Source organism: Egretta garzetta, unplaced genomic scaffold (assembly GCF_000687185.1).
Source record: "Egretta garzetta isolate BGI_Z169 unplaced genomic scaffold, ASM68718v1 scaffold211, whole genome shotgun sequence".
In the NCBI taxonomy this organism is placed as follows: domain Eukaryota; kingdom Metazoa; phylum Chordata; class Aves; order Pelecaniformes; family Ardeidae; genus Egretta; species Egretta garzetta.
Genome location: NW_009258673.1, coordinates 616,141 through 640,658, shown reverse-complemented (window position 1 = coordinate 640,658; position 24,518 = coordinate 616,141). Strand labels below are relative to the sequence as shown.

At 38.3% G+C, this 24,518-nt stretch overlaps 1 protein-coding gene across 3 annotated transcripts in view; it reads right to left on the bottom strand.

Annotated features, from left to right (window-relative positions):
* Nucleotides 1-24,518, bottom strand: part of DENND1A (DENN domain containing 1A) — a 211,402-nt gene that overhangs the window by 23,018 nt on the left and 163,866 nt on the right. For all 3 annotated transcript variants that reach the window (XM_035888591.1, XM_009648821.2, XM_035888592.1), the window contains 3 exons: nt 23,000-23,071; nt 21,888-21,944; nt 15,659-15,790 (listed from right to left, as the gene is read on the bottom strand). In XM_035888591.1, the coding sequence (XP_035744484.1) occupies nt 15,659-15,790; nt 21,888-21,944; nt 23,000-23,071 (261 nt within the window). The remainder of the gene's footprint in view (nt 1-15,658; nt 15,791-21,887; nt 21,945-22,999; nt 23,072-24,518) is intronic.

Genomic DNA, 24,518 nt, shown 5'->3' with positions numbered 1-24,518 from the left:
GAGCTGGGGCGCCTGCCGTTAGCCCTACTGAACTGCTCCTCTTCTGTACCTTATATTGCTCAGTTCAGCCACAGAAGTTGAGTTATGCTGCTGTGTATCTTCCCGTTTTATCTGCTCAGGCTGAAAGCATAATCTTAAAATATATTTAACTTCTGTTACGTGACATAGCATACTTATTTTCCATTATGTTTCAGGAGCCTAACGGAACGGCTGAAAAATCTGAAATTTGCACTTTTCTAGTTACTTAAAAGACATTTGCTTACTACCTAGCAGCTTAGGCAAAGTATTTGATGATGCAGAAAAACAAGATGCAATTATTATTCATTTATTTTTTCAAATTTTTATGCTTCCTGCATATATACTTCTCTTTGTTATATTTTATCTTTTACTTACCTAGAAATTGTGAACATTTCTACATTAGAAAATTCTCAAGTAGGTTATTTAGGTGGGAAATTTAAGTATTTTCCTAAAGCCATGGCTAGCAGTCTCTTGAGCACTATTTATTTTCCATTACTATTTTAATTCTGGACAGATATGTTTTTATTGATATAAGAATTACAGGGTGTTAGTTAATATGTTGATGTTATCATTTCTTCAGTATTAGTTCATATCACTGAACGTGGGGTTTTTGTTTCAAACACCATACTACAGCGCAGGAAGCCTCTTTGGTTTGGGAATCAGTTTTTCCATTCTATAGCAAAAGCCAAGGTAATTTTTGAGGAAACACTGCAAGACTGTAGTGTCAACAGTATTAGCTGATGAACGAACGGCAGTATTATCAAAGCTTCTCAAAAAAGTGTGACAAAGACAGGCCCTTCGGAGAGCCAGACAGACAGACACCCCAGCAGCTGAGGATTACCTCCCAGCGAGATGGTCAATACATCGATTATAGTCACTGCAAGGACATGTACAACTGAACTTTACTTACCCACCCACGTATTCGCTGGAGGAAAAATATTATTCTGAGAAAATGTGTGACAGGATTTGTTAATTATCTGCCACAATTTAGACAATGATGAGACAATGGCAATAAAATCAAGTTTTAAATATTTGGGGGTGTCTGAAATCTATGCTTTGTGTTAAAAGAGTCACCAATATTGGTAGCCTTCTTGGCTGAATTACTAATGCGAACTGAAGAATATCCACACACAAATCAGAGAGTACAGAAAAGAGTAACAGCATTAGATATTCCAGTACAATGTGGTGGAGTTTAGTAGGATCTACCATCTGACTGCACACTCCTTGCCTGTAGCCAAACCACACACAGCACTAATATTTTACTCCTGTTAGTCCTAGTGGGCCAACAATTACAAGTTAGACCTTAAAACATCATCACATTGGCCTAGAACTCAAAACTATATATACATTTTTTTCTTTCCTTTTGGTCTCTGAGTGGTAAGTGTATGCCCATGTTGCTTTCAATTTTTCTCTCAATTCAGGAGGGTCAAAAACTCTTCTTTAATATGAGCTGTGATTCTCATTTAATTGCTCAACTTCAGGACCAAGGACTACGGAGGGCAAAATTTCTCAAGGGTTATGATATACGCATGAGTTACCTACACTTCCTGAGGTTACCTCAGCTTCCATTTTATTTGAGGATTGTGAAGTGACATAGATTTTCAATAAAATATTTCTTTACTTAATTATCTGCGATTGAAATAGACTTTTTTTATCACAATATAAAATCATAAGCTCAAGTGTGACATCATTCCTGCAGCCATCTCTTCCCACCATTCTCTTCCTTTTTACTGAGCTTTCTATTGGTATCAGCATTGATTCTTCTTGCTGCTCTTCCAAACTTACCATTTCATTGACTGAACTCTCTTGATCTCTTACTGAAGTTATGTGACAAATCGACGCCACACAGACTGACAGCCTGAATTCCAGGTGGAATTCAGCCACAATTTACTGATAAATCCATAGCTTTGAAGAGTCATAATCTAAACTCCTTATGAATCTATCCTAAAAAAAAAAAACCAACCCACATCATTCAAATTCATGACCTGGCTACAAGATTTGCCAGTGAAAGAAAGGATGGATAGCTGCCTTTTCACCGTCATCTGTTGCATCAGCATCTTCAGAAGCTTTCCTCTGACAACAGTCAAAATTCTGCATCTATCTACTGAAAAGTTTCTCATTTCTCCTCTGGAATAGCTGGTTCTTTTCTCTGCAAGTGGCAAGATACTGGACAAGACGCATGAAACACAAGGGGAGTCTATACAAGAAGCAGCACTGATACACTCCACTCCAGCAAAAGTTTCAACTGGCTCATTTTTGGTCAAGGTTCTGTAATGCAGAATTCAGTTAGATGGAAAAGAAAGGAAGGAAGGAGGGAAGGAAAGAGAAGAAGTTTTTTTTCTTTCTCTAGATCGTAGGAAGTTTTCAGACAGAATGCTCTAGTTTGCCCAAGGTCAGAACAAGCACATGCTAGGGCACTGTTTGTGCAAGTGTCATTTTAGTTCTATGTAAGTGAAAAAAATTACCCTATATATTCACATATAAGCCAAGAGTTTCAAGCTGAAATGCAAACCTGGGTGAGGACAAGACAGTGGGACTTCCAGGCAAATAAGCAAACTACCACATAAAAACCTGAAGAAAATAGTTTCACATATATATGACATGTTCCTGATGCAAAATCTAGCAGCAGTTATTTGGTGTACATACCAGAGGTAGGATTTCTCTCACACTAGGTGTCTGTTTATTTGCGGGTCAGCACACAGGGTGCACGTAACGCTATGATAAACTGGAGTGGGGGAGCAGGTCTGGTGAAGGGAAGGAGTTATAACTCAAGCCAAGTACCCTCCTAAAATGAGATCCCAACAGTGCTTTCTGAACAAGCAGAAAGACAAATGCTGAAGTTTCATTTTCAAGGCTGCTTAGATCTAGGAGCAGCGCATGCATAAACTACATCTGCTCCCAGAGTAGTGCAGCAGTGGCAGAAGTCACACAATCCTGCTAAGAGCTGGACTAAGGCAGGCTCTTTGCATCCATGCACGGAGCTGAAGGAAACCAACTGGTCCCACAGTCCAGATCTAAGGGGGATAAGGTTAATGCCAAACTGCGCACTGTGGCTGAGTTAACTACAAAAACTGGAGTGAAGAAAGGGGTTTGGTAAAGCAGGAGAATGCATAGTCAGTTGGCATTTGTACGCAAAGGGCCTCTCTGTCAGCCATCTCCTGACACTACTGATCAAACAGAGGCAGTTTTCTTTGGGTGATGGTTACAGGCACATCTACTTGGTAACAACGAGCTACTCCTTTGCAGGAGCTAATACTTTCATATCCTTATCCTGTCACTGGATTATTTTTTCCGTCTGAGCTTTAAATATCACATATGATTAAGCTTTCATCTCTGATCAAAAAATCATTCTATGCGTTTCCACAATAAAGACACATACAAATGCTGCTTTGGGAAGAGATTAAAGGTGTAGAAACTTCTGCGTCTCTTGGACTTTTAAATAAGCATCGTGTTAACTCTCAGAACTGTGACCTCAGAACTTGTAACAACACAAATCCAACAATCAGAATCAAATTTATCTTATCCACTGAAGTGCTACCAGAAATAAAGTTAATTTTGAGGTCTTGTATGTACTGGGCCACATACTACATTTCTGAACCCTAAAGAGATTTGAATAGAACGGTTAAGACAAAACTACATATTCTCAGCAGCGTGTTCTCTCTGTTAAATATGGGCAGGGAAATAGTACAGCTGAAATCCGTATCGTGAAGCATAGAAAAGAATAGGGAGAGGGCAGTGAGGAGTAACTGACGTGGAGGTCCACCAGGAGATAACAGTTGTTTGCCCTTTACCAGAGCTTCATTTTTAATGTTGATGTTAATATCTGTCACCAGGATGGGATAAGCAAGTATATTCAAACTATATGAAGGCCATATTTACTGCAAAAGCCAGTGATTTGAAGTTAATTTGTTAATGCAGCAAAACACGTTGTTTCTAAAAGGTCAGTAGGGGAAGCTGTGTTGGAATATCAACTTAATTACCTGTGCTGTAAGGATGAATGGGTACAAAACACCACATGGCTACACTGCTAAAAGCTGCTAAATTGCTATTCTAGGTATGTTCCTAAATGTATATACTATAGCTTTTTTCTATGAAGGGGAGAAATGTCTAAATTAGCACTTTCTTACCAATAGCTGTTTACCAGCATACCTTTTTACTCTAGATATTTTCTTAATTGTCTTGTTCTAAATACTTCTGAAGCAGCAAGACAGAAAATTTGCAGAAAGCCAATTTTATGACTGCAGATCTGGCACTGCTTTACTAATTATCAGACAAGTGATTTTAAGCTATGAGAGGCTGGTGGAAGAAAAATCTTACATTCACTTTTACACTGGAAAAAATACTATTTAAAAATTATAGATCCCACATCTCATAAAGTAGCTATTATATATCCAAGGAACTTTCACAATGCAGCTATTTAGGTTTATTGTACTAGAGAAATCATTACAAAAAGATAATTTTTGGTCTGCGAGGCAACAGCTCGTGAGCAGAATATTATCTCAAACTAATTGTGGATGTCTTGAGATTTTCTTTTAAAGTGGTATTCAAAACAGAGCCTTTATGAGTAAATTAGAGGTGTTGTTTCATGTGCAGCAACAAGTGCAACTAGAAAAAAAATGCATAAAGGAAACACAACTAGGTGAAATCTGCTTTGTCAGTACATATAGAAAGAAGTGTTTCTCAATTAGTAGTGCGGGGTGTTTCTAATAATTTCCAAAGCAAAGCTTTTCTACATGAATACGGTATTCCCTTCAGAAAGTCAGGACTGGTTTAAAAACTGCTGGTATGTTTTAAAGACAATCCGACATGGGAGAGGGATGCGCTGTCCTGAACGTACCCATGCTCAAACACATCATGCTGCAAAAGATCTGAAGTGCTGACTTTGGAAGAATATGTGGGACCTCAACTGAACACCCAATAAAAAAAAAAAGGGGGGGGGGAATAACAACACCGAAAAAATGTATGGTACCTAAAAAGATTCAGTATGGAAAGCAGATGGAATCTATGAGGCAGCTGTTTTATTATCCATCCAGATCCCTGCACAGCGCGCACACTACTTTTTACATACTCCCATATGTACAGCTCACAAACGGGGATGACAAGAACAGTGTATGCTTTACAGCATATATTTTTAATTTACATCGTGAAAGACTTCAACAGAAACCTGCTGGGTCCTGTGATAAAAATAATCTCCATGTTTTAAGGGATGCCTCACTCTTTACTAAAAGGGAAGAAAGGGGTTTTCTGAAGGTCTGCCTTTGCTTCCTCTCTTGGCTGAGACAAACTCTGTCCTTCCTAATCAAGGGGAAAAAATAGCTTTTTGTGGTGCATGTAGACACAGAACACTGATAACTCATCCTCATTTGGCAGTGTTGATAATGTCCATCTATTAATCTCATACTGTGCAAACTATCCCAGAATAGCTAACTTTAAAAAATATTAAATAATATAATGTACAACATACCACAGTTTGCTTTAAATCTAGGACTTGCGTGGTACTAACCAGATGTAGATCTCTCCTAAAACCAAGACTGAAAGCAGAAGCATGGTATCAGGATCATGTATAACTTGTCAAGTTAAAAGGTTCCACCAGGATGAAGCAAATAGGCCTCTTAGCTACATCTTATAATCTGCTTGTTATGGAAGAGTGCCAGGGACAGAAAATCCTAAAATCGTAGGTTACACTACTGTGAACTATTATTGTTTATAACCGATGCTATTCTAAAAACACACAGCTTAAATAAGAAACCCTTTGGCTGTAGAATTGAATGGTATTTTATTTCTTTTGTCTGCAATTACAGAAGAAGGAAGAATTTTGAGAATTCAATGGATATATTTTTCTATGTGTGCAGTAAGTGGTGAGCAGACAGACATATTCAGGCCATGCCCCAAAGTAGCATGTGTTCTTATGTGATGTTGATGGGAGGAATATTACATAGTAGTGGTTAACTTGTAATGGCATCTGTGGTTTAAAGACCTGTCAAGACTTCTGATTACTTCCTAGCTCCAGTAACAGGGAAGTTCATATACTACACAAACAAGCAGTACAAAACCCACAAAAGATGATATCAATACAATGAGACTGTGACCACTTAGCTCTTCTATTTCACTTTTGATCTGCCGTGCAGTTGAAAATAAACCCTGACCTCCTCCCATCTATATGTGCATTCAGTTCTAAAATACCATAAAAAAACCCCTAACTATTAAACTGGTATTATTGAACACTTTGCAGTTTGAAGACTCCTGGCATTTTCCAAAGGAGATGACTGTCAACAGCCTCTTATTTACCTGGCACAGATCCCAGGTGCCTGCAGACCACAGTTTGAGAACCCCTGTAAGTTAAGCTGTATGCAGTAGTATCTCTTCCCACAGGAAACAGATGCCTACAGAACACAAATTATTTAATTCAATCTAGAGTTGTTCCGGTTCAAAAGAGCCTCACACATTTTCTTTCCTATGTTGTTTCTATGTAGCGAGGCCTTGGATGACTCCAGGAACCATACTGCAGACAGCTAAATACATAAGCCAGGAGCAAGCCAGCATTCTTTTAATCCAGTTTCTAACCACTCTTTTCTGTTTATGTAGTGCTTTGACATGAGTGTTCCTTGCTGAGCCTTCCTTTTGCAATTTGCTTCAGCAATCAATGCCGTTTGGGTAAGGGGGTAATTTGCAACGATTCACTAGCTTAAAGGCATAAACCATTTTTTTGTTCTGAGAAGGTGTCAGAGAAAATCCAAAGACATTTCTACTTACAGAACGGACTCCTACATAAATTTCTTTGAGATACTCACTTTTCCATAGACCACTGCAGCCCATTTTACCTGCTCTCCTTGTCCCTTAGGGCAACCACTGGTGACTTAGTACCATTTTTTGTTATCTCTTTGCTATGTTGTCACCTCCTTGGCAGCTGATCTTTTGCACCAGATTTCTTCTGGACCCTACAGTAACAGCAGAACCCTGCATTGACAATATCCATGCCTCAGTCCTAGATGGATAACTCAGTGAACACAGAGGTATGTGCATGGTACTAAGGCATGTCTAACACCCAGAAAATAACATATCCCATGGACCCTACATTGCAAGATATGCCTTCGCCTGGAAGCAGCATAACTTTCATTTGTACAGAAAGAGAATAAAATCACGATTGCCTGTTACGTTACTGCATGATGAAAGGACCATGGAAGAAAAGTCCCTTAACTCACTGAACCATGCCCTTTCTGGATTACTAGCAAAACAGCAAGGAGGTTTTTTTCAGAACTATTCACAGAGATAAAACAGGGAAGGGTTTGAGAGAGAATCTCATTGAGATGATGTTCAAATTTCCAAAGGACTTCGACCAAAATGAGGTATATTTTGCAGTGGCTTGTTTTCATTCTATCTGTTTCTCAACATACATGGATGGAGAGACATGTTGCAAAAAATCCCAGACCCCAGGAATATATTTATCCCCATGCGTTAAAGTCTATCCATCTACTATCTCAGCAGAGTTTAAAATCACAGCTAATAGGTTAACAACTGTTTTTCTTCTGCTTCAAATGAAGAATATCAGAAAGCTGGGGGAATATTCTGCTTCCCAATTTGTACTGACTGCTCACTGCTACCTGCAATGTCTGTTTGACAGGACTGACATTTTGTACCGCTGTGAGATGGGAAAACGTGTGACATTTTTATTCATGGTGGCGTACGCCCTTGTAATGATCAGCCCTGGTCGATGTGCTTACTGCAGCAGCCCCGAGCCCTCGGAGAACAAACAAGAACCGAAGGTGCCAGCAGTTCGGCTGCCTTATTAAACACCACCAGGATTCTAACGAAGAGCAACTGCTGGAAAATCTCACTGTCAAATCCTCAAGGACATTGTCAACATGGAACTAACTACATATATTTTTCATTTAAAATACTGGAAAACCCAGCAATGCAATATTAAATATAAAGAAAAAAAGCCACACTATTTTGTGTGTGTTTTCTTTTTTAACTGGTCATTTTGTCAGCTTTACATTGGGCTTTCTGTGGGCCTGATACTGGAATTCAAATCAAGGAGATCATGCAACCCACATGATTTAAGATGTTGGAAAATGGACATATCCCTTATTATCTTTTAACAGCTATTCCTCTCTAGAAAGCAGAATACTTGTACGGGGGTGGGGGGAAGAAAAGAGACACAGTCTCTCATTTAAGGAGTTCTATAAACAGCAATGACTGTCTGCTTCACTCAGCTTCATCATTCACCAAGGCAGTCTGCATAATTAGGGGGACACTCCCCCCCACAAACACACAAAAGTACGTGCCTCCTCTGTCTGCAGTATGGCACTCCGCAACCGTTTTGCTTGGTATTAACCAGCCCAGCTCTGAAGGGCAAATCCAAAAAATGCCTGGTAAAACAAGCAATCACAGTGGAGTTAGCAGTTAGAAGAATCATAGGTTTCACATGCTCTCCCCCTTTAATCTCCTTGTTTAGTCCAGGGACCCAGAGGTCAATTCAGACAGTTGTGGCCTAACCGCACATATCAACTCCGTAGGTAATACGTAAGAAGCTTCTGGATGCCGATCTACATTGATAGACTAAGCAAGTCATCCATAAGACCCTCTGAGTTTTTCTCAAGTTGTCAATCTAGGTGATTTGGTTAGCCTTGCATGTACTGATGGATTTATTTTATATGTATGTATTATTTATAAAGTGCAATTCTCCTTCCACATGCCAGCAGTGATGGACCAAGAGACTCTCTACAAGATATTTATGGGTTCCTCAACGTAACAGGACTAACAAGGAAATTCTGCAGACATATTACAGCTGCTACTGCTTGTCACAGAGCCCTAGGAGGTTGGCTCAACCACAGTATTTTCTCCATATATCCAAGCATTATGGCATCTGACTTGCATGTACCCAGGGCAGTAAATTTATTCTGAACATCCCGTTTAAGAAGCGCTTGAAATGCTAGGACAGTTGGAAAACACTAAAAGCCATAGTCTGGAATGTGCTTTTTCGTGGATGAACACATCTGCTGGATGCAGGACTGGAGCCACATAATCTTACTGCAAAACATGAATTCCTACACAGCATGAGCTACATACATACTACATTGCTGTAGTAGCTGAAGAAGACATAGCTGTCTGGTTGCTCGTTAGAAAATACTGGCAAGTGAGTGCACGAGAGGCAGTAACCTTTGGGTATGCTCTGCAGGTGGTGTGCATCTTCCTAAAGAGAGCGCCAGGTCTCACTTGTCAAATATTTACATGCATGACAAGAGTGCTTAGCCTTTTAGTTAGGTAACTCCTATCCCATGGATTGCCATTTCTGCAAATCTTGCACCCCACAAAGCAGAATTTCAATCAAATGAATTATTTTCTCATCCATTGACATTGTTTTTACTCCCCTGACTAAGAACACTGTCCCCTAACAACCTGATGGGACATTTGAGTAGTCTCAAGCAGACATTAGATGGACAAGTGCTTCTGGGCCAATAAATTTGCCTTTCTTGCAAGGTGACTTCTACTGAGCAACACTGAATTCCTTTCTGAAGGGAACAGTCAAAGAAAGGAGTGAGAAGAAATGAGAGTAGAAAATACACTTTCTGAAGACAAAATAATTTTAAAGAACTGGGCTTACACTTTTGCTACATCCACAAAGAATCAAATGGAGAGAGGGAGGAAACTCCAGCAGAAAGGGAACAGGGAGGCCACATTGCTCATCAGTGGGGAAGAGTGGAATGGAAGCTCATTTTCTTAATGAAGGTATCTCTATTGTCAGAAAAGTCCAGAGTGGCAAAAACAGGAGGCTGGCTTTGCAACCACAGCATACAGTTGCATGAATATTAGAAAATGAACTTGTTTTCCCCTTTCCCCTTTGGTTTCTACCTCAGTGCCACACAAAGCCTGCTGTGATCCAGGGGAATCTGCTATTGTTCCAATGCACCTGGGTGTGAAGGGAGTCACAGGGTCTGGCAAAGGAGCCTTCCTCCCTCCCCTGCTTCATCTCTTTTACCCTGGAGATAATCCCTCCCTCTGCTTGCCTCTGGCCTCAGTGATCCAGTTTTGCATTTCTGGAATGTAGCTCGCTGGTTTTCTCCCCATCTTCCCCCTGACCTCTTAATGCCATTTAATCTTCTTGAAGAAGCAGCCTGCCCTACAAAGCAGAGTTTGTTCTGCATGTCTAAGTGCAGATCATGAATGGGAAAAATGAACGTGTTCGCTTATAGCAAATAAGCTGGCAACTTCCATTTTATGGCCCACGAAAGTTTAGCAGCAGTAAGAATCAGCTGGGAAGAGAACTCAGACAAGTCTTTCCACAGTCAGATAAACTGCTTTAGTACAGGAGTATACTCTCCATTTATTCACAGTTATTTACATTAGCCCCCAGAATATTCATTCTCTCTAGTTTGCATCAGGAATGGAATATGATTGAATCCCTTAAGTAAAGACACACTTGGAAGAGTCTTTCCTATTTTATTAAGCTTTACCTTTTGGTACGTAAATGGAATAAAATATTCTAATTGCTGGTAAATAAAAATAAGCCACAGAAACATAAACACGCCTAAGCTGACAAAAGACATTGTAATTATAATAGAAACAATTAGAGAGCTGAACAGAACTGCCAGTAAAACTTGCTTCTAACAAAATGATACCCTTTTCCAACAAATGATGTTTCTGGCAGCTTATCATTTGTTGTTTTAATTGTACTAGATCAGTTGTGCTACTGACTGTGTAAAAGCTCCAGGGAAAGAACCTCCCTAAATACAGATTTGGTTTTAAAGAATCTAGGCTCACCCCCTCTCGTGCTACAGCACCTCTCAAAGACTGATGGGAGGACTGGGCATAGGTAACGGTCCTGTGTGAAGGAGGCGGCTCTTGCAGAAGCAGTCAGCGCAACGTTTCAGAGTAGCAGCATGAAGGCTTGATTAGGGATGGAGGGGTGGGAAGCAGCATGGATAGAAGCAGAAGCTTCCTTAGGAGAAAGACGTGTTAAAAACAAGTGTATTTTTGGAAAATAAAGTGTTCCCTTTACTCCCCAAGAAGAGGGCTGCAACTCTGCCAAATGTTAAGTGCTCTGCTTGACCATGTGGTACCCACAATCGCAGACTGTACAACAGTACTGGTTCAAATAGAGCTGTATGAACACACACCAGGAGACACAATTGCAGTAGTTAAAGGGACCTGTTAATGTGTCCACTCATCTAAGCAAAGTCTCAAAAAACCCCTAAAAATCATACAGCATTTCTTTTCCTGGCTGTGGTACACAGACACCGGAGGTGTTTATCATAGCCACAGCTTGTGTACTAGCGGCCTAATAGTTAAGCACTGTCTTCTGCAGGGAAAGGGCTTCTAAAAATATCAGATTCAGATATTAAACTACCTTTCTGCCTTAGTAAAATCATCAATTTATGTTATAAAGGGTTCTTTTGCTTTTGATAATGCAAAAAAAAAAAACCAAACCAAACCCAAACCCCCAAAACTCCATATAAGACAACTGAGAAAGCCTGCTGCTCATTAAAAACTCAGAAGGATATTTTGGAGAGCTACTTGTGTTACTTGAAACAGCTATACAATCACCATCATTAAGGAGACGCCTGTATTTCTCAGACTCTTTGCTTTTTGGCTATAACATACATAACACATAAATATCACTTACCCAAATAATTGAATGAGATATTTGAGACTTCTGTCTCCAAAAGCTTAAAAAATCAAAACCCCCAAAATACCTTATCAGGATAGCTCAGTCTTGCAAAAAGAAAAGGAGAACACTTTATTCATTTGGGTTTGGTTTGGGGTTTTTTTGGGGGGGGACATGACACATGACAACAAAAACGACATGGGGCACGAAGGCAACTTACAAACTGTCATGTTTGTTTAGGGTGTAGAGATATAAAGAACTCCTCGAACAACATCCTTCTGAAATCAGACAAAATTGAGCTGCAATACAGATCAATCAGTTAATGAAGATCACAAAGCAGAAGAGATCTAAGGCTGCTTAACATTATGGTCTGTGCAGCATCCCTGTCACTTCAGCTCACCACCAACAACCGTTCACTGATGGAAGCTGAAATTTCTAGCAGAAACACAACTCGAGCACCGCTAATGCAAACACTGAATCTGAAAAATACTATGGAAAGGTCTGTATTCAGACATTCTTCCTTATTTTGGACAGAAAATGAGAAGTCTTGTGAACAATCAAGAGAACTATAATTTCTGAAGCCATTTGGTGAAAATGAAGATTATTTAAACCCCCCCCCGAAACAGCAAAACGAAAGCAACAACCAAAGAACACCCTCCACCCAACCCCCCAAAAAAACCCAACTCAAACAGAACACATCCAGTATCACCACAGACCTCAATATTTCAAGCTGTGGGGCCTGCCAAAGTAGCCCCTAATAGCTGCTTGCTTGGACAAGGAACATGTTCAAAACAGTCACAGTGACACAGTGTAGAGTTTATTCTCCAAAAAGCCAAAAGATGACAAAGATAAACATGGTGCATTCTACCTAAAAAGTGCGAGGGTAAGCACAGAAGCCAAAAGTACAATCCCCCGAGTCACACATCACCAGTATCAGCTGCACCCCTCTGCCCTGTTCAATGGGTAGTGGGCTCACAGTGCTTCCCCTCACTGGCACCACTGGGAAGGACCCCAAGGACAGCTATGGCCACATGTGTTTCAATGTTTTACGTAAGTTTTATCAGGTTTTAAGACAAAAAGTAGGAAGAAAGCAAGTAGTAGTAAGACATTCACAAAGGATGTTCTCTGTAAGCATTGTGTCTTCTACTATAATGAACCTTACTCTTCCCCAAACCAGAGTACTACAGTCCTACACACCATTCATTTGAATCTTTTTCTTGGCTTGAAAATCGTTCTCTCTTCTCCCCACTCATTAAACCTCAGTTGCCTGTATTGCTATTGCTGCTTGTTGGGTACAGTTACATTGCCTCAGAGTCCATGACGATAGTTCCTCATGTTTGGTAGATCTGAGGGTCAATATTAAAGGTACAGCCCTAGTAAACCAAAAAGCATGCAAAGTCAAACCAGAGCAAAAGCTGCAGTGCCCTTCCACTTTCGTCTCCTCGTATGGTCTTATTAAGAACACTTTGTTTAAATCTTTATTGCATTGCCCTAGGCTATACGGCTAAAATCCTTTTCGCGATCAAGGAGAGGTTTCCCACAATGTCTTAGTATTACAGAAGCCACGGTTAAAAAATTACATAATAAAGAACTCTCTCAAACAATGCCTGATAACTAGTTGCCAAGATGAGCTACAACACTACAGAATCTCATACAGTTAGATAATTGCTGCTAAATTTTTAAGAACAATCAGCTGAGGTGCTATACATTCTAAGACATTTCAAGATATTTTACTGATATTTTTTGTAGCCTAACAACTGCATATGCACAACTGCATTTGGAAAAACTAGAAACTACCTCACTATAGGGTGAGAGATAATGAGTTAAAATTAAAGGTTGCTGCTGGCTTGCTAGCCCATCCCCCTTTAGCTAATCTGTCATGTAATGAAGAGAAGCACCTAGCATAGGACAGCTAGCTGCCGGCTCACTTACAGCGAGCTGATTAAGAATGTTCAACCAACAGCAGACTGCAGACCTTTCCAATGAAAATAAATAGACTGTATGCAAATGTGTTTGTCACTTTGACAGCATGTCTCAATTAAAGCATCTCGCTGCTGTTGGTAGGCTCTCTCACTGCAGTGGTATGGACGAGGCTTACTGCATTACTGATACACAGGGCTTGACCCTAATCCGCATGCATGCATTTTAAAAAAGTCTGCCTTTGCCATATACACTAGCATAATACTAGCAGACACAGAAAGCAAGTGACAATGAGAAAAAAGCCCCTTTCATCCTCTTCAGTTTATAAGAACTGTGAATGCACAAACAGCCCTTATTTCAGAGTTCTTGTGGCTTTTTAATTGTTCCCACCTACTGTATTCTAGACAGAGTTAAAAGTGACACTAAAATCTCTCCCTTTAATCACCAGTTAGAAGCCATCTCCCATTTAAACAGTAAATGTTGCTGCTTTTTTCCTCCCCAAAGCCTTAATTTATATTTCATAAACCTGAACATCTTTTCCTTTTGAATGGAAGTATGATTTAATTTTCATTTTGGCATTGGGCTATCACGAAGAAAAGACCCGTGAAAGGACAAAGGCTATAAGTGAGGTAGCCCTACAACTGCTAAGTTAGATCATTTTTTGGAAACCGACATTTGTAATGTAATGACAGTAATAAGCATTTAGCAAGCGAGCCTTTCACCACAGCCAGTGGTTCAGCAAAGCTGATCTGTGTTTCTTTTGACACAGAGAAAGTGATCATTAAAAAATTTGAAAGTGACCATTAAAAAAACCTCATGAATTTAAATTCGCACTTTCCACTCGATTACATATTTCATTAATCTACCAAAATGTTTGAACCGTCCATCCTTCATAAAAATCTAAAGGAAAAAACTGAAAGTGGATTGTAATATTATCTGGATTTCTGCCTGCTTTAAATGAAATGTAACATTTTCCTGCTAGAGCTAGATGGCTACATTTCTCCAGCAGCCCCAGTTCCTCCCAACAGTATTGGCACAGAAAGTAAGTGAAAAATAAATCACTACTGCAAATATTTAATTGGAAGAGATCTGTTTTAAACAAAAGTCTCCAAGAAGTTACATTTAGCACAGTGGTGAAAGTTCTGAAAGAAACAAATCTAATTCTAAAACGACACAGACAACGTGGCTCTGAGCAATGATTATATCTCGTGTAGCCCTATCTAATACCCCAACAGTCAATGCAGCCACACTGACTAGCTTCTGTTAATACTTATCTAAAAATCTGCTTTGCTTCACATTCTATAATTACCAATATTTTACAGTTGTTTGAAAATTACACTACGTTTCCTTAGAAGAAATCAGATATTCACTCGTGTTTTCTGATCATAATACTGTAAAAAATAGATATAGAGAAAGACGAGAGAACTGTGAACACAAATAATGTTATTTTTTGAGTCAGGCTACATCTACTAGGCGAACACTGGCAAACTGATAGTAAATACTGTATGTTTTTCCATGAAAATCACAGCGACTACAACATTTTCTAAATAACTAGCACTTAAAAAAACCCACACAACCAAACTTGCTCTTTGCAGACATATCAAAAGAAACACTGTAAGAGTAACTAATGCGTATAGCTCAGTTGTCAATACTGAAATACAGAGTACACTAATAAGCTATTAATTGATTTTTCCATTTTCGTCCATCACATTTAATTTTCAGAGAATGTTAAAATGCTTTAATAGTTGGATGTTCCATATTGACACTAATGATCTGGCTAGATAACAGAGTACATCCTTAGTCCTGAGGGCTACAGCACTTGGCATGCTAAAAGAACAGCAAAATAGTTTATAAAATTGCTATAATAATTATGCTTCCCCCCCCATTCACTTAGAATTTATTTTCCTCAAAATCATCATATGAAAAAAAGGAATCAGTGAACCCCAGAAAAATCAAGTTTTAGAATTCCATTTAAAGAGATACAACAGATTTCTATAATAACATCATTCAGTTACAAAAAATAATGAAACAATTAGCATACTTGTTATTGTGACTTTTCTCTGAACTATTATTGCTGAATCACACAATTTAAAGAAACCTAACACTGAGACATACCTGACCAAAATGTACTGTGATTGGCCTTCTGTCTTCTCTTAATTTAGGGTCCTTCTTGTCAACCAATGGAGAAGGCGCTGTCCTTGGTAGCGATTCCTCCGGTGCTGCAGAGCACCCATTCTCGGCGATGTCCTGTATGGCAGGAAAAGTTGAATAGCATGGCCAGGAACATTCTTGACTAAGGGTAAGGGGCACAAAGGAGACACTAAAGGATAATGCTGACTAACAATTTTATTGTTTGGGTTTTCCCCCTAAGTACAGGAAAGAAAATGTCATTAGAATAAAACATTTCATTGCACTTTGTCAACCAGAGGTTGTACACAACCACTCACTCCTCCTAATACCAATGTTGCATGCAAACAGACACATTCAATAAAACATCTGACTTAAACACGCAAAAGCCAGGAAATTATATATATATACATAAATTTTGAGCGAGGGTGTTTATATATATTTATAAAAATACCCTAGCTCAAAATTTCTTTTTGAGGAACAAATCCAACAGAAACCTAGGAACCGGGCTATTCTGCTTTTGAAAACCTAAACTAAAACAGTAGTTCTATTTACATACTTCACAGAATTATCTGTAGCAGAACAATTACTTGAGATGAAACTCAGCTTAGTTAGCCTTGCACTTCATCTCTGAGTCTGCGTATACTGAATATGCCTTCAGGAGGTTGTGTAAAACAAACTGCTGCCCAGCAGGATGCTTTGTTTTGCTTTGCTTTTGACATTAGTCCTCATCTTCAGAAGTAAAACGACCCATCAACCTAGGTTAGAAGACTTGGCAAGTATCCGTATGGTATATGTAACATAGGTTTTGAAAAAGACAAAGGCATGCAGACATAAGGAATCGGACAAGGAGAAAAGAGTTTGAAAGTCAGTTGAGAAATAGTCTGTAACGCAGTGGGCCCCAAACCTTACATCTCTTTGCAACAATGTCAAGGAAATAATGCTTGGTAAATATAGAGAGAAACCTGCACACACTGTAGCTCTGCAAGACTGACCTAAGGTTGGCTGCTGACATAGACATTGCTTTGATTCCCTGACCTTTGACATGCCCCCTCAAGTTTCCGTCTTGCTAAGGTACAATAATGAGACATGTAAGCTGATGGCCAATTAGAAATGGTTCTTTTGGACACAGACTGACCTAATGTGTTTAGGTCAAATGAAACAAAAAGCTGGATGGACTTTCTAAGGGGCTTTGTCTGCTCCACAGAGAAGCTGAGAGACCTTTTTAGATCCAGCTGGTAGAGCAGTGGTTCACCAGTACGGGCATAAGGATCGTGGGGAAATTAACAACTTGTTAAGGTCACACTAGAGAGAAAAACTTTTTCCTCCCCCCGCCCTCCAGCTGCACAACGCTACCTTGTCTTTAAAAAAATTCAGCAGAGTACACTGAATTAGTAACAAATTGCCCCAAAACAACTCAAGCACAAGAAATGTAAACTTCGGTCAAGCTCATACTTCAGCTCCAAAACAGCAACAAGCTACCAAGGGATCTGGTCAGTTCTGGGATCACATAACACATGGCAGCAACGCATATTGTTCTGAAACGTAACGACATTAAATACAAACTATTTACACAGTTCTGGGCAAGTATAGCCATATTAAATGTGCACCAAGTGGACGTTCCCAGCACTCTGGAGCTTTCAGAGTCCCACCTGGAGCTGAGGCTCCACCAAGGCAACAGACAGCTGGGAATCAACAGAAAGCAAAGCATCTTCCAATCCAGGCAAAATTTCCAGAAAAACGTAAAACAGACGCAGAAGTTCGGACACCAGGGGAATGGGAGAAGATAAAAGATACAGACAGATCAAGCCATTAAGCAACCCCCCCCTAAGGTGTATAACGATCACTGCAAATCCTTACAGCTTTTATTGCTATAGATTTGCTGTGCTTCTCTGATGATATAATTGCATACAAAAGAAAACATGTTCCTAAAGCATATTTCCACTGTGTTTGGTGTACAGACTTGCACAGAAACTGCAGCAGATTTCAGTCAAAATAATCTTTACAAAAAGTTTACTTAATAAAATATGAGAATTAAGTTATTTGATATCTATTTTTTCAAAATCCCCAAGAGGCAGACAAATCAACAACACGGCTTCAGTCATCAAAGCAAAATTTGCCTCACAAAAGTTAGTTTTCTACCTTCAATGAAACCACATTTGACCTAAATAAATAGAGAAATCTGATTTAAAACACCCCAAATAAGGGGCTCCAGGTAGCTTTAAAATGATTAAATGTCAAAGTGTTTGGCAATTCTGTAATTGGAAAGTAGGCAAGAGCCCTTCAAAGCAGTGTGTGACATAACTTCAGCGCACAAACAGACTCTGAATACAGTTCAGTGCATTCAAATATTTGAATCCAAAGTTAATGGGGAGTACAAGACAGACAGAGGGATAAAACCAGAAATAGCAAAAAACGGGACTCTCCGATTCTGAGCTTCAGCTTCAGAAAGGTATCAGGGCTCACAAAATGTCTACAGATAAAAGCAGCTCTTCATCTTGGGAACTACAAATGACCCAAAACCTGCAGTGGACCGCAGTGCCGGCAGGCCTTAAAACAGCAGTGCCCATTCCTGGTACTAACAGCAAAGCCAGGCAGAGCGGTGCATCCCAGCTGAGGGAGCGGATTTACCAGCCAGAACGCTGTCTTGTGTTGCCACAGCGCGTCTGAGAGCCATGCCAGTACTTCCACCTCAAGCTGTGCTGTGTAAGTGCACAGCCTGGCTGGCGCTCACGAGCAGCCCTTCGTACTGCAGTGTATATAGTGCTCTATACGTATGTCCTAAGTCTGACTTTTCAGTTCTGACATGCCCCCAGAAAAGGGATTTGGTATAAGCCAGCAAGACATTCCTGAAGTAGCTTAAGTCCCATTTATTATTCAGGATAACAAAAAACGTGAGACCTATCCCTCCTAAAAAATAGGAAAAAATGGAAGGTGGTAAGTTACTTATTACTGGCATAACTTCTCCAGAAATGCAAAAACCTAGCAATGTTTCGCTGACTTTTTAATGAAAGGGAAGTGTAATTTAAGGATATTATTAAAAACAAAAACCACCTTTTGCCTGAGGAAAAAGATACTTTATAGATTACTGGAAAAAGAGAGTGACAATGATCTATCACACTCCATAATTATCTCCATATATACACAGTGCTTCCCCTAACAACTGTCTGTTCAGGTGAAATCTTTACAGCCTATTTATTTTAAAGGAGGAACTTCAGAGAATGAGTAAGATATATATTTGCAGATATGTAAAGTTTACCCCGTAAACTGAGTAAGGTTTTCTTCTGTTTAAATATGCATTAGTAATTTTTCTAGGGACCTTTTGTAATGGACTACAAATACTGGCTATTAGAAGAGCAAAAAACACATTCCAGAATGTCTACAAGGATTCTTCAGCTTATTTTACAAACCTCTAAATGAGTTGTTTCTAGCTGTACTGATAATAAAGCACTGACAACAGCCCATTGATAACAGACATTAACGAGAGCCACACAGGGCTCTAGTAAGTAAAATAATGTTGAATACATTAAAGCCAAGTGCCCAACCATTTATAGAAATTGTCTTATCCAGAAGCTTTCAGTAAGTTACATTCTCCTTACTGAAAGTTGAGGATGGTACCATTCATATTCCTCCTTCTTCCTAATTCTATGTAGTTAAGCTTCAAACGAGCCAATAACGGAGTGACTTGACCACCATGGTCCATTTGTGAAATGGAAAAGGCAGCCTTACAAAAAAAAAAAAAAAAAAAAAAAAAAAAAGAAAAAGGAAAAAAAAAAGAAAGAAAAAGAAAAAAGCACTGTATCAGATATAAAATAAAGCTACCATGCTGTATCTATTAACAATTATTTGCTATCACTCATAAGAATCCTCTGAAAACTATTTCTGTTGCTTTGAAATACTGTACCACAAATGAACAAGGGATGGAAATAGAGCCCCATTCAATCTCTACTATCATATTAAAGAAGGACCTTACACACACCACAGTGACCTCTCAACAGGTCAATCCTGCATTTCCCATTTGCAATTCAAACCCAAGACTGGAGCAGACCAAGGGCAAAATGGGCTCTTGATTATATTTAAGAGGTCACCATTGCTATGCAGAGTTGTAGGAAGCAGACCTCTAGCTTTATTGCATTTTTAAATTCTGTCTTGTACAGAAGCTGCTCATATTTGGCAGCAAAAACTGGAAAAGGGATGTTTATATTTGACTTTTCCTTACCAGTGGCCTGCATACTTTTTGTGTTAATAATGGAAAATAATATGTTAAAATGCAGTGGATAGTAAGTTCAGTTTAAAAATAACCTTAGGTTACCCTTAGAAGACGAAAGACTAGCATCCCAAATTTGGCAAAAATTAAGTATCTCATGATACCAGAATTTCAAACTGTTAACACTTGCACATACTAGTAAGTAAATACATGAAAAATACAATGTTCTCACATGAAAGTTGGTGAGGATGCACTAATAGACTTGTCAACAGAGTAGCACAGACATTTAGATTAAAAATAATGTGAGGGTGGCCAAACAATTATTGCTATTTTTATCACTTTAAACAGAGCAATATGTCTTTTTAGAGTTATCTTCCTATCTTGCATTCAAAATGGAGAAGAGGATGGGATAGAAAAGAAGACTTAATGAAGAAAGGAGAGGTAAAGCAGGATGTGTCAACTCCTCATAGAAATCTTTCAAGCTCTTGTGGAAGCGTATGTTGAACAATCATGTTTAACCATCTAACAGGGAAGGTGAAACAAAATTGGCCCTTTTATTTGTAAATGTTCTGTGTGTTTTTCAAAAAGAGTGCTTGCTGCTTGAAGGACTAGGAAGACAACAAATAACAAAACAAAGCACTGAGTGAATGAGACATTTCTCAGCCTTTTATACAAATGTCACAGAATAGTATACAATTATATTAGCATTTAAAATACAGGGAAACAATCTGGTCATTTTGCACAGCTCCAACTGCTTTAGAAATGCACATGAGAAGGCCAAACATTTTATTATTCATGAAGGTTATGTCCAGAAGTGAAACACATGGAATTACATAAAAAAATTCCATGTACAAGAAAACTGCTTCATGCTTCTAATATTTTCATATTAAACCTAAAGTGGTCACATACAAAGTAATAAGTGTAATAAAATAAATCTGCATTAAAAGCATCTGAGGCAACTTCACCTTCCTCAAAAATCTCTAGCAATCTGCCAGAGTATGTAGAGAGCGAACGGCGTTTGGATTGTACACACAGTTAATTTCATCAGTTCAGAACCTGGCTGCAGAATAGTCCCTCTGTATTAACATTCTGTTGACATTTTCAGGTAGATTTCTGTTTGTGCCCTAAGAATACATTTGCAGCGCTACCTTAAGATGATGGTTTAGAAATTTAGAGAAGAAATTTACTGAGATAGCACAGATTAAAAAACCCCCAAACTATTACGCAACAATTGAATAAAAATTTCTGGTAAGAACTTCAGTTCTATTAGCAAGTTACCGATCTTATTTCCCCAAAAGACTCTAATAGCTCTAGAATAAATAGACTATCGAAACAAAGCTAAGGCAGAGTTAACCATTCATTTATAAGGTATGTATCAATATGACCATGCTTCTGGCTTAAAAGGAGCAATTAGGGATTTTTAACACATTCTTCAAACACAATTCAACATACTTGGAATTGTACTGTTTACAAACAAAGGCAGATTTGGAAAACAGGAAACAGTTGGCATAATTTTTTCTGCAATAATTCAAATTTGAAAGGAACACCAACTCTAATTTAATTCATTTATGCCTAAACTTTGCGGTAGATACTCATGAAACACATAAATCCTTTTCCCAATGACCAACACTATACTATTTTCCCCGAGAGATTACTGTAGAAATACCAACAATTTGCCATTTGCAAAAAGTTCATTGCCCTCACTGTAGTTCACATAAAGCCCCCTTCCACAATGCCCCAGCACAAAGGACAGGAGAGAGACCACTCCAAATAGAACACTAAATTTTCTGGCTTTTGTGGGTTTAAGTCAGAGCCTTAATGTATTTGAAGACAGTTTTTTTTGTCTGTGAATATTTATAACAGTGTGAAAAATCCGGGACAGCTGGTAATGCATTTTGAAGTGTGCTAACAACACTCTATCAAACAGCTTCCTATTGATCACATAATGCTTTCTGTGGCTAAGTATTTCATACATGGTGCTTATACATTTTGAATAAGAACTTCAAGTACCTTTTGCTTCAAGCGGTTTTTCACTTCTTTTATTCCCATTTTTGCATGATCTTTTGCCTGCATGAAAAATTAATTTAAGTTAAAATCCCCTTCTATTTCCAGCAGAGACTACGCTTGATTTCAGTGCATCAAGATTCACCTTCTCTAGTTACTAAAAATGGCAAGGAAAAAATTGTAACAGGATACTGAAAACATTAAAACAAATAGAAAGCTAATAAACCCCCAAACAAATAAAACAGACCACCCCCCTTCCCCACTTGTTCCAAAAATTTTGTTTTCTCTGTTTTGATGCCACAGGCACCTTTCATCTTTTTGCATTCCACACCCTCGATCTCAACAGAAATAGTAAGCCTGCAAACTTTCTCTTTGCAGTACTCTGGTAGCCAGTTCCATTTAGTAGAGCTAATGCCTCCCTACTCATCTTTCTCAGGCTGGAGGGAGGCAGGAGAAAGTAAAGTTTGAATAGTTTTCTCAATGCGTGTTGTAGCATTATTTCCCAAAATTGAGTTTATAAGAAATCCTCGCTTGTCTCAATGTTGTTTTATCTTGCACAGTGAAGCTGGCAGCCGTACATGATAACACAGTAACATACTAGCTGTTTGTTAACAGAACTGAAAACATTTTCATTTAAAGAATAGCTCAGTAAGTTGGGCTCTAAATAAGCAGGTACAAGAAATCTCTAGGGAAAATTAATTGACATTTAGAAAAGATGGAAACAATTTGGAAAATGAGAGGATTCCCTTATTTCGATGAAGCTGCAAGCAGAGAAACCTGAGGTAACAATGATTTCCAACAGAGTAATGATGAGATGGTAGAGCTGCTTAGTAGAGCATATAGGCACTATTTCCCAGAAATAGTTCTATGTAATAAATAGAATTTATCATCTATACCTTCAAAAGAAATCACAAGTTCCCCTTCTCCTTTGCATTTCAATTATATTTAAATTTCAAAATGACTTTTCCATTTAAATTTGAAATTTAGATGAATGCGTATTTCAAGTAATTTTGTGAGTCCAATAAAAATGATTTTAAGTCTTGAGTTTCATTTGAAAGGTTAAAACAGAATCATAATTAGACTCTTATCTCAGTAGTAAGCCAGTACTTGATACTTACAAACTTATAGACAGTCTTCATGGCAGGGTTAGCCTTGGTCTTTACTGTATTTAAAATGGCTCCACTTCCTTTCTGTAATTACAGTAACAATAGAATAAAATTTATCAAAGCTCTTTAAAGCAAACAGCATTCTGAAATCCACCATACTTAACTTAAAATAACGAGCATTATCTATGCTTATTAGCAGAGCTGAATATTAAAATGGTAAATTTAAAGACAAAGAACACAAGTGAAAATGTTAAATGTTTCTCTCTGGTTTTCCAGAGGAATCCCAATTCTGTTTAATACAGCAGTTTTCAAATTAAAAACATCAGTGTCTCCTAACATTAAGAGCCCGTGTCTTATAGGTCATCTCACAAAACAGTGTTCTGTGACTGTTCCACTCGCCCTCAAGGGTGTCCTGTACACCGCATTAAAATCCTAAACAAGTTTAAAACAAACGTATACTACCAAATCCTCAATGTCTGGGGCAGAAAAATCAGTTTCAGGAAAGCCTGTACATTCAATCCGAAGAAGTAAGATCTTTTTTTTCATTTTCCTTTTATGATCCCACAATACTATTTATCAAAAGCATGCTGCCTTTTGAAGATCTAAGTAGTCGATAAAGGGATAAATTGAGGGAAAATGAAATCTAACTACAGTCATAAACATTAATTCTAGAAAAGCTGAATTGCATGTGGTGAACATAATAAAAGTCATAAGACAGTAATATGTCAGCCAGAATAATCTGTTAGTCTGGTCAGCGTTTTATACATCTTCCACACACCATTGACTATCGCTGTACAGTCCCTTATCTGATAAACACAGGAGATGGGCAAAATCCAGGGAATTAAATCTTAGATAATTTTTGTATTTTCTTATTTCAGTGCAAAATTATGTTTCGAGAGATCAGATGCAATCAGATGCAAACAGTTTTGTGATTTACAACTTCTGCTACTACCTGACAATTAATCTTCAACAAAACTTATAATCTGTTGAATTTCATTACACATATTTTTACAGTCAGCCATTTCCCTTTCTTACAATTCTAAAATTACTTATCATCCTATGTATTTATATATATTTATGCATATATATTTACCTAACTATATGATGGGGGTTTTTTTGCATTACTGCAATGAAATATGATTAATTCAAAATTATCAAGATAATATCGAGCCCAGCAATTTGTGTAAGGAACTTAATCTCATTCATAACCAGGACAATAGGTGAATGGAATGCTGCAAAACTCAGTTCTGTCAGAAAACAATTCAGTCTTTCCTACTGACTCATACCCATAAACCAGAAATATTTTACTTTTCAATACATCACATTTTATGCATCAAAAGAGACTTTTAAAATCAGTTGTAATAACATATTATTCTCTAAAAGTATCTAAATTTTTAATTTATACAACTAGAGCACTAAGCCAAAGACATCCAAAACCATCCCAAACAGTGCTGTCTCCATTCAGCACTTCACAACATTTAGCTTTATAAAGAGCTTTTTGGTGTGGCAACGTTCCCCCTTTTGTTTCCTT